This window comes from Coffea eugenioides, unplaced genomic scaffold (assembly GCF_003713205.1).
Source record: "Coffea eugenioides isolate CCC68of unplaced genomic scaffold, Ceug_1.0 ScVebR1_3123;HRSCAF=4276, whole genome shotgun sequence".
Taxonomy (NCBI): Eukaryota; Viridiplantae; Streptophyta; class Magnoliopsida; order Gentianales; family Rubiaceae; genus Coffea; species Coffea eugenioides.
In genome coordinates, this window is record NW_020863671.1 from 40,485 (window position 1) to 60,359 (window position 19,875).

At 37.9% G+C, this 19,875-nt stretch overlaps 1 protein-coding gene across 1 annotated transcript; it reads right to left on the minus strand.

Moving 5' to 3' along the window:
- Positions 1-11,322: 11,322 nt before the first annotated feature.
- Positions 11,323-11,757, minus strand: LOC113757506 (the record flags this gene model as incomplete). The annotated part of the gene is made up of 1 exon (XM_027300756.1): positions 11,323-11,757. A coding segment is annotated over exon 1 (435 nt), but the record flags the coding sequence as incomplete, so codon positions are not given.
- Positions 11,758-19,875: the final 8,118 nt, after the last annotated feature.

Sequence of the window (19,875 nt, forward strand, 5' to 3'; positions counted from 1 at the left end):
CTTCCTTCGCCTTGAGCCCTGTGGAGGGGAATAAAATCGTTTTGGGGTGAGCTAGAAGCTCAGCGAGTAACCAGTAAAATCAGTAATCAAATCGGTTTCACAATAGTTCATTTCAAAGATGTCATATATCAAACGATAAGTCAAGAAACAATTACAACATTTACAAGAAACCATACATGAAAAGGATACGTTCGTTCGTTCATTCGTTCGTTCTCCTGTCATTCCCCTTTCCTTCATTCATTTGAAAATGCATTTTTCATTTATCAATAAAACCCTCGTTCGTTCGTTCGTTCGTTCATTCAACCTTTCCTGGACATCGGCCAGGCTCCACCAACCTCCACCAACCTACAAGGTAATACTCGTTTTATTCTTGGTTTTGATGATCACAAAAGTTCGTTTATCCTGACCAAGATTGATCAGGCCTGATGGAACAAGGAAAGCATATGTTTGATTGACTCCAGTCTACGATGCTTTGGATGTGGCAAACAAGATTGAAATAATATAAATGAATTTAGTCATTGTTTTGTTCCGATCAAAGATACTGTCTTTTAAGTATGTCTAGTTTGTCATTCTTGGTACTTTGAAATGTTTATCTAACCTCCTTCAAATACAAGTGTTTCTGTCTATCCAAGAATCAGGTTCAAATATGTCATGAAATACAAGACAACCAAAATGAGAAGCAAAAACAGGACAATCAGGTCGGACGGCCGAAAGGAAACTGTCGGACGTCCGGAAGGATCGGACGCACACCTCGGACGCATATCAACCAGATCGGACGTCCGAAAAATTCCAAGATAACTTGCTAGCTCTCGGCCTACGATCGGACGCTGTGCTGTCGGACAACAAAAATCTCATCGGACGTCCGAACTTCAACTTGGCTATTTTCGGACGATTGGTTCGGACGATGATTTGATCGTCGGACGTCCGAAAGCCCCAACGGCTAGCTGACCCTTCATCTGCCTTCTATCCGTTGGAAGCTTTAATGAAGCTCATTTCTGTTCCCCTTTAAAAACAAACTGTTCTGAACGAAGGGAGGACTTTTGCACACTTTGTTTACAAGATCTCAAGAGATATTTTAGCTAGAAAATAGTCTCCAAAGCAAGATTTGTTTTAAAGTGGTGTGAATTTCTGGTGAGCATTTCTTTTGTGATTGAAAGGATCTTTAGTGTAGCTTTGTTGAGGGTTTTCTGAGTGATTGTAAAACTTTTTAGCTTGACTAAGTGAGGCTTAGGGCAAGGAGGAAGTGCTCCCTCCATTGTACATCTAGTTGATCGTCTTCCATCAAAGAGAAGTTGCTCTTCCTAGTGTGTGGTCTTCAAGTTTGAGGATAGCTTGGTAGACACTTGGTTTGATTCCCCAATTTACTTTTATGTTTAATAAAATTCTCATTGCTTGTTTATACTTGTGTTTCTGATCAATATTGCTCTTGTCTTCTAATCCACTTGGTTGATCATTACTAGAAAAGAAGGAAATTTTCATTTAGCAAAAATTGCCTAAATCTGATTAAGATTTTGAATAACCCAATTCACCCCCCCTCTTGGTTGTCTTTGGGACTTACAACTCGAGTATACCAAACGTTCACCCAGGTCACCATATCACCCGACCGAGTCCGCTTCTGGCTCGAGTCGATCGGTAACATGGGGCAGTGGCCAGTTCAGCCAAAAGGCTTACATTCTTGCACAAGTAACATTTCAATCGTTCCATCTTTGAAAATTTCACATTTATCGAGGTCGAGTGCGATAAAGTACACACTCGCCTAGAAAACTCGTTTTGGAAATCATTGAAAGCACTTAACACGTTATCAAACAATAATACAAGTCATGAAGTCAATAAAATACAACAAACAAGGAACACTCACATACAAGCACGCATGATATGCAATCGAGTAAATAATGCAAGAAAACAGTTCAAAAGTAACTTTGGAAACAGTTTAGGGTCACTCACCTCCATGGCTCAGAAACCATCCATCATATATCATTGCCTTGCTCAAATCCAAGTCTTAGATCACAAACTCAATGCAATCAAGTCCTTTCAAAGCTCGGACAGCACTTCCACTAAATTTGCTAACTTTTCCAGCCATCATGGCTTCATTATTTCCTCGGCCAGTCCCAAAGTCACACAAATAAGTTCATTCAATAGCCGTTCAGTAAGCTCCAAGTAGTACAAGTACAATTCAAACTAGGGAAAAGTCCGGAAATGAAAGTTAAGCTCAAAACCAGAAAAATGTTTTTGACATCATTTTGCGGTTTTGGCACCAATGACACTACGATTATCGGATGGAGGTACAAGATACACCGTTTCGAAGCTAAGAGATAAGGCTACAATATTGAAGAAGTCACTCAACCCAGTTTCGAGTGTAACCAGGTCAAAACAGCAATATACTACACCAGAACCGCAAAAACAGGTTCACAAATTGCATTCTGGTGCAAACATCATAAATCAGGCTACGTAAGTCCAAATCCAGTAATTCCAAAGCCATCCGAAAGCTAAGAAATAGGGCTACAATTCATCAGAAGATCTCAATAACCAATTCCGAAGCATTCCCAACCAAAATAACCCATTACTGAAGCAATTCTCAAATTCGGGTAGAACCAGGGCAGCAAGGGTAATTCCATCTTTTCTCAAAGTAAGCTGCTCCGATTGACCTTAAATTTTGTAGGCACCTCTAAAATATCATTCCCTACAACTTTCATGTTTTAACCCAAGGCCAATTCAGCCTCTAACTATGAGCTACAAAACGGGCAGAATGTAGGAACATAAACCCTAGTTTTCCAATTTTCCTTCCAAAACAGAAATTTCTTGCAATTAACCACCAAATACACCTTCTAGCTTCATTCTATATCATTTGCAATCATCATACATAGCCACACCATATGAATCATATTAAAACAGAAAAATCATGAGTAAATAGAAAAAGTCATCAATCTCAACCAAAATCATGAAATCTTCCACTAAAACATCTCTTTAGCCACCACAAGTCACTAATTTAACATCATCAAGAACAAAGAAAGGATTGCTAGACATGATACCTTGAAATATCAAGAAAGGTGATGGTTTAGTCCTTTGCCTTCTCTAATCACTCCACCACTACCTTCAATCTTCCTAAGCAAGTGACTTTTATGGAGGAATTTGGAATTTTAACGGTTGAATCCCAAGATTGAGCAAGAAATGAAGGCAAAAATTGGAAGCTTTTCTTTCTTTTGCTCTCCAAGAAATTCGGCCAAGAGTGGAGAAAATAAGAGGATGTTTTGGCCAATTTGTGGTATTTATTTGGTAAAGGTAAATGTAAAGTTAAATGGTCAAAGTCAAGAGTGAATTGGATGGTGACACTTGTCACCTTTAGGTTTAAAACTTATCTTTTTGTCTCTCCACTCTCATCCATATAACAACCTCTAATTATCTCTTAGCACCTGGTAAAATAAATCCGGTATCCAAAACTTAACCTAACTGGCCGAATTTTACCGAACTTTCCGCACTAGTGGGTCCCACGTCCGATATATGTTCTTAATTTCTCAAAAACTAACTGATACTAGAAAAATCATCTAAAAACTATATTTACTCAATAAAATTATCTGGGGAATTTTCTAATAAAGAAAATGTCGAAAAGGCGGGCGAACAATACAATAAACCCTAGAAACTTAGAAAATTTTCGGGTTCTCGCACTCATTCTTTTGGAGCGTCACAAACTCCCCTCCTTAAAAGAATGTCATCCTCGACATTCCATCTTGTACCAATCAAGTCAAGAAATTCCGCAAGAATCACTCAAGCATTCCAAGCAAACACTAAGAGTCAAATCAAACCCACAGTCCGGCATCCTAAATTTCAAGCCTAGGATACACTACAGAGATCTGAAGCCTAAGCTCTGATACCAACTGTGACGGCCCCACCTCCCCCTAGGGCGTACCCCAAGGTTCGGCGGGTCGCCTGCCCAGCTCTCGCCGGGACTCAGTCGTTCAATACAGTCCTCAAACAAATACAATGTACATCTCAAATATTACATCAAATTCTCCAATAATTACATGTCATAAGCGAAGCGGAAACAATTCCAAATAAGCCATCCAGTCACGTGAATAAGTACTACAAGTCCTTCCTTCGCCTTGAGCCCTGTGGAGGGGAATAAAATCGTTTTGGAGTGAGCTAGAAGCTCAGTGAGTAACCAGTAAAATCAGTAATCAAATCGGTTTCACAATAGTTCATTTCAAAGATGTCATATATCAAATGATAAGTCAAGAAACAATTACAACATTTACAAGAAACCATACATGAAAAGGATACGTTCGTTCGTTCATTCGTTCATTCGTTCGTTCTCCTGTCATTCCCCTTTCCTTCATTCATTTGAAAATGCATTTTTCATTTATCAATAAAACCCTCGTTCGTTCGTTCGTTCGTTCATTCAACCTTTCCTGGACATCGGCCAGGCTCCACCAACCTCCACCAACCTACAAGGTAATACTCGAGTATACCAAACGTTCACCCAGGTCACCATATCGCCCGACCGAGTCCGCTTCTGTCTCGAGTCGATCGGTAACAAGGGGCAGTGGCCTGTTCAGCCAAAAGGCTTACATTCATGCACAAGTAACATTTCAATCGTTCCATCTTTGAAAATTTCACATTTATCGAGGTCGAGTGCGATAAAGTACACACTCGCCTAGAAAACTCGTTTTGGAAATCATTTAAAGCACTTAACACGTTATCAAACAATAATACAAGTCATGAAGTCAAGAAAATACAACAAACAAGGAACACTCACATACAAGCACGCATGATATGCAATCGAGTAAATAATGCAAGAAAACAGTTCAAAAGTAACTTTGGAAACAGTTTTGGGTCACTCACCTCCATGGCTCAGAAACCATCCATCATATATCATTGCCTTGATCAAATCCAAGTCTTAGATCACAAACTCAATGCAATCTAGTCCTTTCAAAGCTCGGACAGCACTTCCACTAAATTTGCTAACTTTTCCAGCCATCATGGCTTCATTATTTCCTCGGCCAGTCCCAAAGTCACACAAATAAGTTCATTCAATAGCCGTTCAGTAAGCTCCAAGTAGTACAAGTACAATTCAAACTTGGGAAAAGTCCGGAAATGAAAGTTAAGCTCAAAACCAGAAAAATAGTTTTTGACATCATTTTGCGGTTTTGGTACCAATGACACTACGATTATCGGATGGAGGTACAAGATACACCGTTTCGAAGCTAAGAGATAAGGCTAAAATATTGAAGAAGGTCACTCAGACCAGTTTTGAGTGTAACCAGGTCAAAAATGCAATATACTACACCAGAACCGCAAAAATAGGTTCACAAATTGCATTCTGGTGCAAACATCATAAATCAGGCTACGTAAGTCCAAATCCAGTAATTCCAAAGCCATCCGAAATATAAGAAATAGGGTTACAATTCATCAGAAGATCTCAACAACCAATTCCGAAGCATTCCCAACCAAAATAACCCATTACAGAAGCAATTCTCAAATTCGGGTAGAACCAGGGCAGCAAGGGTAATTCCGTCTTTTCTCAAGGTAAGCTGCTCCGATTGAGCTTAAATTTTTCAGGAACCTCTAAAATATCATTCCCTACAACTTTCATGTTTTAACCCAAGGCCAATTCGGCCTCTAACTGTGAGCTACAAAACCGGGCAGAATGTAGGAACATAAACCCTAGTTTTCCAATTTTCCTTCCAAAACAGAAATTTCTTGCAATTAACCACCAAATACACCTTCTAGCTTCATTCTATATCATTTGCAATCATCATACATAGCCACACCATATGAATCATATTAAAACAGAAAAATCATGAGTAAATAGAAAAAGTCATCAATCTCAACCAAAATCATGAAATCTTCCACTAAAACATCTCTTTAGCCACCACAAGTCACTAATTTAACATCATCAAGAACAAAGAAAGGATTGCTAGACATGATACCCTGAAATATCAAGAAAGGTGATGGTTTAGTCCTTTGCCTTCTCTAATCACTCCACCACTACCTTCAATCTTCCTAAGCAAGTGACTTTTGTGGAGGAATTTGGAATTTTAACGGTTGAATCCCAAGATTGAGCAAGAAATGAAGGTAAAAATTGGAACCTTTTCTTTCTTTTGCTCTCCAAGAAATTCGGTCAAGAGAGGAGAAAATAAGAGGATGTTTTGGCCAATTTGTGGTATTTATTTGGTAAAGGTATAGGTAAAGTTAAATGGTCAAAGTCAAGAGTGAATTGGATGGTGACACTTGTCACCTTTAGGTTTAAAACTTATCTTTTTGTCTCTCCACTCTCATCCATATAACAACCTCTAATTATCTCTTAGCACCTGGTAAAATAAATCCGGTATCCAAAATTAACCTAACTGGCCGAATTTTATCGAACTTTCCGCATTAGTGGGTCCCACGTTCGATATATGTTCTTAATTTCTCAAAAACTAACTGATACTAGAAAAATCATCTAAAAACTATATTTACTCAATAAAATTATCTGGGGAATTTTCTAATAAAGAAAATGTCGAAAAGGCGGGCGAACAGTACAATAAACCCTAGAAACTTAGAAAATTTTCGGGTTCTCGCACTCATTCTTTTGGAGCGTCACAGATTCAACCTCTAACATGAGCGAATTACATAGGTCAGAAACAGGACAGCTTGCCCTCTAAAGTTGGAAATCAACCATACAAGTTGGAATTTTTGTAAGCAACCAAAACCAACATATAAAAGCTTCAATTTTTCACATAACAAAGTTATCATTCCATGGCCATCCTTAATCATTACATGAGGGCAGAAAATTCACTATAAAACTGAAAATTCCATTATTGTGAGGCCCCAGTCCGTTTGTAAGTTGATATTGGGGTTATTCATTATTTTGTACGGTTAAATTAAGGTTTTAGGGCTAAGGAGAAACCCTAATCTCGGCTAAGATTGAAAACCCTAACCTTGCTTATGATAAAACCCTAGTTTATGTATTATTCGTAAGCTCGAGCTATAGTTTATATGCTGTATTCTAGTGTGTGTTTTGGCACAAGTAAAAATAGGATTCGTTATAGTTTACAGAGGTTTAACAAGTTTGAAAATGGTTGGCAAACACTGGATTAGCAAACCTCTAGTGTTACAATATTAGAAAGCTTAAGTGGAGTTTTATTTATCGCCCGCCTTTTTCCACATTTTCTTTATTAGAAAAATTCCCCAGATAATTTTTATGAGTAAATATAGATTTTAGATGATTTTTCTAGTATCGGTTAGTTTTTGAGAAATTAAGAACGTATATCGGACGTGGGACCCACTAGTGCGGTAAGTTCGGAAAAATTCGGCCGATTAGGTTAAGTTTCAGATACTGGGTTTAATTTATCGGGTGCTAAGAGGTAATTAGAGGATACTTTATGGATTAGAGTGAGAGGGAACAAAGTGATAGACTTGCATTAATGAAGGTGACAAGTGTCACCCTTGGATTAGTCCTTAAGTAAGACTACTATTTCTTGTCTTACCATTTGGTTAAAATATCTCAAAAATTACCAAAAATTCACTCTTTTCTTCTCCATCTTGGCCGGCCTTCTCTAGCAAAGGAAGAAAGAAAACTCTTCAAAGTTTTGGCTTCCATCTAGCTCAAATCCTCCAAAACAATCACTTAAACTTGTTTCTACTCCATAAAACCTCTTCATTAGGTGTTAGTGAGTTGGTTGGTGAAGTGTTTGGGGAAGCTAAGGTGACAAGTAACTCCCTCTCTTGTTTTACTAGGTGAGTAGTGAATGAACCTTCTCCTTCACCTAATGAAGCTTAATTTGTGCTTAGTGGTAGTTAAAATGTTGAATTTTGTGGTTTATTTCTTGATTTTGGATGAAGTGGTGAAGTTTTCCATTTATTGGTGATTTTTCTGTTTATATATGAATTTGATGGTGTGGCCTTGTATGATGATTGTCAATGGCCTAAAATGAGGCTAGTAGGTGTAAATGATTGTTAATTGCAAGCACTTTTTGGTTTGGAGGGAAATTTGGAAGACTAGGGTTTCATACCCTTCAATTCTGTCCGGATTTGTATCTCCTAGTTAGAGGCTGAATTGGCCTTGGCTTAAAACATAAAAGTTGTAAGGAATGAAATTTTAGAGGTTCCTGCAAAATTTCAGGTCAATCGGAGTAGTGTAGAATGAGAAAAGTCGAAATTACTATTGCTGTTCTGGTTTTACCCGAATGTAAGAATTGCGCCTGTAATTGGTTGTTTTGGCTGGAATTGCTTCCGAATTGGTTGTTGAGGCCTTCTTCAATATTGTAACCTCTTAAGTCCTGAATATTCCTGTAAAATTTCAGGTCAAATGGATTAGCGTATCCTGAGTTATAGATGAAATACTCAAGCCTGTTTTGAACATCAGATTCTGTGCGTTTTTAGTTTAGCTTCTGCCCGTGACTTTTCCGGTTTTGATACCGTACGATCTGGGTGTTGACTCCTTCATAATAAATTTAGATCCTGGTTTTAGCTTCGAAACGGTATAAAGTGCGTCGAAATCCGAGTTCCGTAGCTCCCGTTATGACCAAAACAAGATCGATCGTCAGAACTGCCTTTGAATCTGGACAGTTCTGACGGGTACTTTGACACTCAAATTTCGTTCTGTTCTGAGTGGATTCAGGTCTTGGCCAAAACATAACAATTTTAGCCTTATGTCTGAGCTTTCTAATGCCTTCGGAATTTCCTGATTTGGATTTGTGAGCTGGGAGTTATATTCCAGCAAACATACCCTGTCCGTTACATTGGAGTGCGAATTCCTGGAATGGTTTTCTGCACTTTCGACCCATCTCTGTTCAGATCCGGAGTTAGGGGTCTTTATGAAAGTTATAGACTTTTCTCTTAGCTTCGCAACGGTACCTCATGTACCTTGATCCGACACTCATAACTTCGATTAGGCTCAAAACAGTTTTGACGGCAAAATGGCTAGGCCGCCATTCCCGTTTCCGTGTGCCGTTTCCGCACTCGTATGTGCCGATTTTGCCGTTTTGCTTGTTTTAGGCATATTAGTAGCCGTTTATGATATTATGTGATGCAATCTTCTATTTCAGACGGTGGTGAGCTAGGTGGAGCCGGTGGGGCCTACTAGCTACTCCTCGCGACACAAATTTCAAACTTTTGCTCTTTTGTTCGTTGAGTAAGTATTCAGGCTATTCTTATGTGTTAGTTGCTTATGCGTTTCGATATGTATGAAAAGGGTACCTAGGCGAGGGTGTACTTTATCGCACTCGACCTAAACCCTAATTTGCACACGTATTTGTACATGGCATATGTTTATGAACCATTTCGGAACTAAAACCCTCGAGCTTGTAGCTCGGGGTGACTTTTGGATAATTTTGTGAAGTTTGTGAGTTTGAGGTCGATCTCATGACCTAGATGGACTATTCGAACCGGTTAGGGCTTGGTCGAAGTCAGTCCAACCTGGTTTGAGGTCACCAAGTTTGTGAATCCGGTTCACCGAGTAGGTGGACCAAGTTTGTGACCCGAGCTTGTGAACCAAGCTCAATTTCATTCGCTCGAGCAAGTTTGTGAGGTGACTGGCCAGAGAGGGTGATAAGGTGTACGGTGGGAGTACAAGTGGCGTTCTACGGACCATTAGTTGTGGTCGACGGAGTGTCGGCAGGAGGTCACGCATGGCAAACGATTTGGCTTTGGAGCCACATGTATCCTTATCATGTGATGTTACTTTTCTGCTTTTGCTTTACTCTTACTGTGTAACTGTTGTTACGTGAAATTTACGTTTTTGCCCCTGTTTACTTACTAAGCATATAGCTTACCCCGTTCCATTTGTTTTCCTTAGCAGGGGGCCGACGCGGGGATCGCTCGGGAAGGTGGTTAGATTTTGAGCTATAGAATACTTGAATTTGTATTTGTTAAAAGTTGACGAGTAAGATGTATATAGTTGGCGTGGTGATTGTAGTTATCGGTTTTTCTAGGTTTTACTTTCTGGTACTTGTGATATGTAATTCTTGGAGAATTGGATGTAATATTTGAGATTTATCTTATACTTCATTGGAGGACTGTAGTGAGTAAGTGAGTCCCGGCGAGAGCTGGGTAGGCGACCCGCCGAACCCTTTGGTACACCTTAGGGGGAGGTGGGGCCGTCACAATTATACTACTTCAAACTATGAAATATTCTCATAAAACTACCAAAACTACAACCTTAAGCCACTAATTTACAACTATTAGAAGCAAAAAGGGATTTCTTGGCAAGTTACCTTAGTGCCACTAGAAAGATGGTAGCTTAGTACTTCTTCCACAAAAATTACTCCACAACACCTTGGAAGCTACCTTAGTTAGCACTTTATGGAGTGGTTTGAAATTTGGTTGGTTAAAACTCAAGATTCAAGCAATTTGGGAGTTGGAAAATGAAGTTTCTCTCTTGTTATTTTCTCTCAAAATAGCTGGCCAAGCTAGAGGAAAAATAGAGGAAGTTTGGTCAAATTTGGCTAATTAGAAGGTAAGATGGTCTTGAGTCAAAGTCCACCCTCCAATGGTGTCATGACACTTAGCATCTGGAGTTTACTCTAATTGTTTTTGTCTTCCAACACTAATCCACCTATTTAATCCCTAATAATCCCTTAACACCTTATACCATAATAACCCTTTATACAAACTTCAACTAATCGCCAAAATTTTACCGCACTAACCGCACTAGTGGGTCCCACGTCCTTAACACACTCCAAACTTGACACGAACTAACTTATACCTGGAAAATGAGGTAAAACTATACTCACTTATAAAATTCTCTAGAGAATTAATATAATAAAATCAATTAAAGAAAATACATGCGAATAAATAAAATAAAATAATATCAAATAAGGGAATTTTGCGGGTCCTCACACTCTTTCCCTCTTAAAGAAATTTCGTCCTCAAAATTTTCTTGCCACCAAGATCTAGTAAAATCTTAGTTAAATAGGGAAATACGGAAATCGTACCTTCTACGTCCTCAAACGAGTCAGGGACCCGATGTTGCTCTAGGGAATACACCCGAACCGGTACTTTTGATCCAGTCCCTTCCCCTTTCGACTGTCCAAGGTTAGTCTTGGTTGACTGTCAGTTCCCACTCCTTTCTCGAGGTAGGACTGGGCAATTAGCTATCTGATGATCTGCACTCCCACAATGTAGGCATTTCCTCGCTTTCTTCCAGCAAATGTCCTCCGTGTGATTCGGTTTCTCACCGAAGGGACCACGGGAAGCAAAGGCCAAGCCTCCCTGTGGGGCACCTCTTGACATCCCCGGTAGTCGTACTCCTTCAATACCCCTTCCAAACTTAGGAGGCGTACTCTTATCCTCTTTCCCTAAGCTATTTTCAGGACTAGCCCTTTTCTTTGCTTGGAAATTTCTAACTTGTAATCTCGCATTTTCAACTCGCAGGGCTTTTTTCACAGCATCGCTAAAGGTGCTAATCTGGGCTACCGCTAGGTCCTTTTGAATCTCTACATTCAGTCCCTGAACAAACCGCCTTATTCGCCTCTGTTCAGTCACAATAAGTTCGGGAGCGAACTTAGATAATCTGGTGAAGTGGCTCTCATATTCCGCTACAGTTTGAGTTCCCTGGTGAAATTGAATAAACTCATCCTCCTTCTTCTCCTGAATTAGAGACGGAAAATACTTAGCATTGAATTCCCTCATGAAATTTACCCGTGTTCTCGGTGTTTGATCTCTCTCCCACTTCATTTTGATCTCATTCCACCAAGAACGGGCTGCTCCCTCTAACCGGAAGACAACAAATATCACCTGTCTCTCCTTCGTATAGTGCAAAGCAGCGAAAATGTCAATCATCTTTTCCAACCACTTCTCGGCCACGTCTGGGTCTGGTCCTCCAATGAATTTCGGTGGGGAGAACTTCTGAAATCGTTCGAGGGCTCTATCCTCACCCTCTACATGATTACCAGGATTTCCCGGCTGATTAATAGGATTTTGGCCCTGATATTCTACTGCGTGGGCCAAAAGGTCGGCCATGCGTTGGATAGCGGCAGCTATTTGAACGTTAGGATCCACTCCCGGTTCAGGATTGGGCTCAGGCATTGGTCCCAATTTTCTCCTTCGTTTGAGGGTTCGCGCCCCCGGCCCCATCCACTACGAGTACCCTCTATTTGGTTTTAACCAGTCTAGGGTCGAAGAGCGAATACAATATTAAAAAAAATGTATGCAGGTACAAGTGACAAAAGTAGACACAACTCAAAAGCAAATAGACAGATAACAAAATTTTATCAGGCAAATCACACAGTAGCAGTCAGTCATATACAAGAAAAAGGGAATCCCATGAAAGTATCGGGGTCAACAAAAGTACTATATACAAACTAGGCCAAAAATACAAAAGCAACTAACTGAGAGCTTTCCCTCTGACTACCCCTCACATGGAACCAAAACATGACTCAAAGGAGCTTTAACCTAGTTCCCAACTGGGTTAACGGACTCTCCCTCATGGTTAGAATTGAGTGTGTCTCCCCTCTAGGGCTCCATCCGTACTCTACAAGAATAACACAGTTCATATCTTAGACAGGATTAATCATACTTAATGACACCCTAACACATCACACGAAATTCCATAGAATCACATTTCCAGTTTGTCCAAGCCATTTCTAACCTAGGCTCTCATCTCTTTCGTATTCGGGTACAAGAATCCAAAATAAGATAATTCACAACTCGAGTTGGCCAGTCCCAAGAATAAATCATCAACATTTGTAATTCCTACCGGACATACATCTATTGTTTCCAAATACCACGATAAAGGTTTGAAACCTATAACATTTCATAGCTTATGCTCAAAAGCACTTAGTCCTTTACACACGTTCACATGATTGAGACCATAACACCACTTGGCCCCAATCTCACTTCACGTAGAGACTACGCAAAGCAGCTCTGATACCATCTGTGACAGTCCCGCCTTCCCCTAAGGCGAACCAAAGGGTTCGGCGGACCGCCTGCCCAACTCTCGCCGGGGCTCACTACAGTTCTCAAATAATCACAATGTAAAACTCAAATATTACATCAAAACCTCCACGAACTTACATACCACAAGTGAATCAAATTCAAATTATACATGAGACATTCCATCCAGTCACCAATAAGTATATAAGTGCTTCCTTTGTCTCGAGCCCTATGGAGGAAAAAATATTTTAGAGTGAGCTAGAAGCTCAACGAGTGTCCTGGAAAAAGACTGTAATCAAATAAGTCTCACAATAGTGCATTTAGATGATATCATGAATCAGTAATCAAATGTACGTTTATTGCTCTTGTGAGCCAGTGAAATCATTGTACTTAAACCTCCAACGCTCAAATAGATCAATTAACAGACAAACAGTAATAGGGAGCCATCAGTGCTCCAATTTCCAGTAAACAGTGGTGGAGACGTTGAGTTTAAGCACACGATTTTCAAGCACTCATTTGAGCCAAATCATTTCATGGTACACATGCAAGCACACGTGATATGCAATCGAGTAAATAGTGCAGGAAATAGTTCGAAAATAACTTTGGAAACAGTTTTGGAATCACTCACCATCCATAGCTCATGATCCTCATCCAACATAGATAGTTTCCTTGATCAAGTCTAAGCCCTTTATTTCTACCAAGAGTTAACTCAAACTCAAAGCAATCAAATGCTCTCAAAGATTGGACAGCACTTCCCCTTAATTTCTTCATTTTCCATCCTACAATACATCACCAATCACATCTCAATTCAATCATAATTACACATACAAATCATAGGCCATACAACACCCCTAATTAGGCCACAACACTCATTCAATTTGAGCCAATTGATAGCTCCAAAACCAATCACAATTAAGCCCTAATTCGAAACCCTAAAACTAAAATTGATGCACAAAAGTTGGAAATTCTTTTAGACAAGGCCATCTAGCACATAATACCTCAATAATTCATATAGCAACCCCTCACAACATGGCCAAGCCTCAATCATCACTTAAGGGCAGAAAATTCACCATAAAATAGAAAATTCCTCAATCACTATTTCAACCCACAATATTCCTCATAAACCACATATTTTGCAACTCGAAATCACAAATATCTAGCATATTACTAGTAGAAAAGGATTTCTAGCAAAGATTACCTTGAAACCTCAAGAAAATGATAGCTTAGAGCTTGCCCTTCCAAAATCACTCCACCAACTCCTTCCAACTTCCTTGGTGAGCACTTGTATGGAGTAGTTTCCAAAACTAACGGTTGAAACTCAAGATTTGGACAAGAAAGGATGGTGCAAGATGAAGCTCTCTTTCTCTCTTTTCTCCCTCATGAAGCTCGGCCAAGCAAGGAGAAGAAATGAAGAAATATCAGCCAAGAAGCAAGATAAGAATGTAGGAAAATCAGCCGGTCAAACTTGGCTGCCAAAGTGCCACGTCACAATCCAGGCGGATTGCTGGCCGGATTCGTGGTAGTGGCGAAATCAAGATTTTTCCAAATTCCCTGCCAATCCGGCCAGTTCTTGGTCGGATATACGGCCGGATTTTCTGAAAAAAACTGCCGGCCAATTTTTTTTCTTTTTTTTTTTTCAGTTGTATCGCATTATGTCTATGTAGAGAAACTTGAAATGAACACTTTTGCATATATCTCTACACGGAACTACACGAAAATGCCATCATACTAGCTCCAAACCCATTTCTCAGCTATGTCGAACAAATACAACCCATCTAAAGATTCTAAACATACACATCTACTCTAAAATTTTATAAAATTACCAAAAAAAAATGTCCAGAACCCTTGTTTAAAATTCTTGTACTTCCACAAAATTGAAAATGAAGTTGAGTTTTAAAATTTCTTAATAACTTTGAACACGTGTTTTTATTTTTTATGCTTCAAAAAGCTAATGTTGTTTAAAGAAGCAACCAAAATTAAATTTTTGTTAATTTCAGTAGAAATGGATTGACTAGTTATCTTTCTTTTATTTAATTTAATGAATGTTATTGAACAAACAAAATGCATACATTGAATTCTATGAAAGTTAAGGCCATTAGTATATAAATAAGCAATAGGCAATTGATTTAGTTTGAAGAATTGTGTATTATATCACCTAATCAAAAAAAAAAATGCATTAATGATTCTTTGAACTCAAAACAAAAAATGAAGATTGGGAAGCCACTAGTTTGAATAAAACAAGAAAAAAAAAATTGAACCACAACTAACGCAGTCAAATTCACTCATTTTTTTGAAAGACGAGTGAGGCAGTACCTCGAAAAAGTAACATTTAAGCTACTCTCATGCAGTGTTCTTACTATTGGAACCACTTGGCGAGTCTTATAGTCTAGCGTGACTCAATTAAACTAATATGCTAAGGAAATATTACCCAATTTAATAGGATAGATTTTTGTATTACTTGAGAAAAAAGAGGAAATACGAGTTAAGAGTTGTTTTCTGCCCGTCAAAGCACTTTCTTGTGTGGCAGCAAATGCTTAACGTGAAGAAACTAATTATACTTGTAATTCTTAGGAGGATTCTTTTCATCTATTAGTACTTCTTGACTTTTAGTTCACAATTTCTTCTGACTAAAAATACAAACAAAGAAGCCTCTAAATTAGATGGTGCTAATTTCATTCACCATTCAAAAAACTAGAGAGGCACTTTGAGAAAGTAAAATGTAAGCAACCTTTGGCTTGTGCTGTCACTATGGGAACTATTTGGCTACCGTTACTATTTCTTGCGTAGCATAATGAAATACTAGAGGCTAGAGGATTTTCAATAATCAACGACTGTATCTTTTGAAAATAAGAAGTATTTAGCAGTTGTTATGTGCCTACTTAAAACAACCCGTTTGGCTTCAGAATAAATGTACAAAAACTGTCATAATTTTGATCATTAATTAGAATTCCTTTCATTTATTGATATTTCTTAACTTTTAGTTTACATATCCTTCCCACTAGTAATTTTGCTAGCGCAATGTGCATGAAAATATTGGTCTTTTGCTAATTTTTAAATATTTTATGAACTGTAAGATGTTTAGTAATTCCATATTAATAACAAAAGTTGAATAAAGTTAGTGATATGTTGCATTGAGAAGGGAAGATAGGATTATTTGTAATGGTCAAATTATGAAAAATTCTTGACTTGAGCTCTTAAGAATTTACACATCTCCCAGGTGATATAATTCAAATTATTGCTAAAATCTATTTTTCCTTTTTGCTCTTTCTTGTATTCTTATTTTAAAATTTGATTAAACGTCAAAGAACCTTTCCTTCCTATTTGTTTACAAGTTGATCTATGGATTTTCAAGTCTCAATTTTTATACGTCTTTCGTGTACAACAAAAATGAATGCATGAATTTGCCACTCAATCTTTTTTTTAAGACATTACAATTTTGTTTGTCACCACAAAACCAAAGGATAGCAAATTTACCTAGTCTTTGGAAACGACCTACTAGCTTGAAGTCTAGTGGATCTTCCAAAAATTTTGGGTTTTGACAAAGCCCATAGTGGCTTAAGAAAATGTGGTTGCCTTTGAGATGAATAGCTACCAACAACAGCTAGGGCTAAAAACAAGTCTTAATGAGTTGGATAGAGATATGTTCAACATTGGTTTGAAAATTAAAAGGAATGCTCCAACGTTGCTTGTGTTTGAAAATTTTTTGAAAAAAGCTGATCGAATTTGGTTTGAAATTTCAAATGTATGTTCACGGAAAGCTTGACTTGGCTTGTCAAAGTGCCGAGTTCAAGCACATACAGTCAAAACTTGGTATGGTTTGAAATTTCACATCGTATTATGTAGAGATTTTCATCCTAATTTGTTGCTTTTTTTCCCATAATTTTTGCTCTTTGATATTCAAGAAATATATTATGATGAATTAGGGATGTGATTAAAATCAATTATGGCTATTCAAGAGATAAGAGTATTATATACTTGCTATTTTAGAAGATAAGAAATATACAGGAAGGAAAGAAGTGCAATTAAGGAAGGAAACCATAGATATATTTTTATGAAATTTACTTTCCTTGTATATTTCTAAACATATCGAACAGGATAATGTGAAGATTGTAATTGGTTTGTCAATATTGTCGATCTTGAAATCATGTTTGGGCTCAGATTGATACCTAAACAAACAAACTTGAACGAGTTTGGTTCGAGTCAAATTTAAGTCGAGTATCAAGTTGTTTGGTTCGATTTACAACCCTAACAATAGAATCTGAGAATGAAACATGAGCACGATTAAAGAAAGTTACAAGATGATACCAAAAAGCTTCCTTTACGCAAGTTTTAATGGGATCAAGGACCTCAATGTCAAAATCTGTCCAGTTGATATAATAATTATTATATTTAGTATACATTTGTACAGTTTTTGTCTAACGTTTAGTTGTATGCATTAGCAAATCCAAGTTTGTACTAAGTAATCAGTTTTGACTCGAAAAACTATAAAAATTACACCAATCGATTTGAACTAAGATAGATTTCAACTTCTAAGTGCCTGATCTGCTTTAATATAGTTTAATGGTAAAATATTAGATTCTTGAACTAGTCTTTCCTTTTCAATCACTATAACAACTTTGTCTGTGGCCCTTTTTGGCATTTCAAGTTCGCTATTCATTTTTTGCCAATGCCCATTCTAATGGTGTCATTGGACCATCTATCCCCAAGAACGCTTGTGAGATGCCAATCCAACCCTCCCGTATAGGGACCATGGTCAAGTCTCTACCTAGCTCTTTGCTAGGGCTGAGGTACCAGTGTATATTTGTAATTCCAACTTGTGATCCAAATTAATGAAATTTGTTACAAAATTTCAAATGTCAAATATAACATTTTAGCTAAAAAGATATAGTATTAAAATATTATTACAAATCAGAAGCATATAGTCTTAAAATATTATTACAAATCAAAAGCGTCTAAATAAGAAATTAAGCCATATAGGCATTATTTGTAACAAACACCAAATACTGCTTCTAGTTGAACTTTCCAAATTAGATCTTCTTACTACATTTTTAAACCTCCCTGTACTTCCTTATTCCCTCCCTAACCCAAACCTGGCATACTAGGGTTCATGAGAATTCAACTTCCTGACCACTATTCCTCACAGCTAGTGGTTAGATCTTTTGACTACTTAATCACAATCATGATGACAAAAAAATTTATTAAAGAATGAGCTAGAAGCTGAGTGAGTTCACGTGATTTAGTTTACAAATGTATCTTTGAAAATATTTTATAAAGTACTTTCCAAATTTATTGCTGAAATCATCAACATGGACATGATATGAAATAAACAATAGGGAGAATTGTAATTTTGGTCCCCAATCTATAGTGTATGCGTGGAATTATCTCCAATCTATTTCGAAAATCAATTTTTGTCCCCAATCTATTCAATTTTGCGCTAAAGTGGACAATTGACGGAATCTCTTCAATTTCAATCGGAACTAAGTCACGTGAGATCACGTGCCGGCACCTAAAACCCTTTTTCAATTTTTTAATTTCTAAAACACATTTTTTCTAGTGGCTTGGCTTTTGGCATAGACGCTCCTATCCCTTCAGCCAGATCAATCTCCTCCTCACCAATTCTTTTCCAATGTGAGAACCTTGAAATATATATATATATATATGTATATTTATATATACACACGTTGCATTTGCATTTTTGATTCTTACTAACTTTTGTTATTGTTGGTTTTTAAATAAGTATGTGATAATAAGTTTAAAGTCGCAAATAAGTTAATTGTGCAAAATATTAGATTATTTGAATTTCAATAGCTAATTTTAAGTGTTAATAACGTTAGGTGTTAACGGGAACCTAGAATTAAGACGAAATCGTTTTAAGTCAAAACTTTTTATAATTACGCTTAGGACGTTGAATTTCGATAGTTTAATTTTTGCGAGACTAGTATGTTAGTAGGCTATCAAATTTCATTTGGGGTAAATCTTGGAGTTAGTTTACTAATGAGGAGTTCAAGTGAAGGGTGAACAAGATGTTAAAAGACCGGAATAGCCTTCCTCCATTTCAAATTCACCATGCAGCCATGAAACATTCCAACCACTTCCAATTTCTGCCGGTTCCATTTTTCATTCTTCATTCCAGCACCTACCATCCCTCATGCCGACTCAGCCACTTAAAACACTGCACTATATACACTCCACTACCACACTCACTTATATCATTTGCAAGCCATTACAACTTCAGTCTTACATTTTCTTTTCTGCCGCGAGCCAAGAGTGAAGTGAGAAAGAGAGAGAGAGCCGAGCTTCCATTCCTTTTCCTTTCTGTCCGTAAGCTAAAAAAAAAAGAGAGACCTGTTGTTATCATTCCTTCCATCCGTGAGCTGGTGAAGTCTGAGAACCAAACTTCCTCCATTCTAGTCGCAAGCTTGAGCACGGGAGAGGAAGAGCTAGCGGGCTGCATTTTGGACTGCCGAGAGGGAAAAATATTTCAGTTGCCAGTCGCGTGTATTAAGCTTCAAGCTAAGGTAATTTCTGGACTTAGATTAGTTGTTTATTGGTTGATGAAGCTGTTTAGGGGCATGCATGTGGGAATTGTGCGGCTGGAAAAAGAATTGAGTTGCAAGAAAACTGGTTTGGAAAGAATTGAAGCCGCCGAGAGTTTGAGCTGGAATTGCAGCTTTAGTTTGTTAATTTGTGGTGATCTGAGTTTAATTGTGGGTTTAGCTAGTTAGAAACTGGATGATTAAGCTTTGCATGAGGTTAATTAGCCTTGATTAAGAAAGAAAGTTGTAGGAACACAAAATCTGCTTGCATGCAAGCTAACCGAGAAGGACCGAATGAATTTCTGGTTGGATGATAATTTTTTTTATGTTATCCGCACTTGATTTGGACATGCATGAAAGATTTGAACATGAATTGAAGAGATTATTGAAGGAAAATATTTTCCAGCATGGCCGAGAGAAAGGATTGAGCACTTGACTAGTTTTCCTTCGAATTTTAGCTAAGATTTTTATACTGGGTATTTAAGATTAG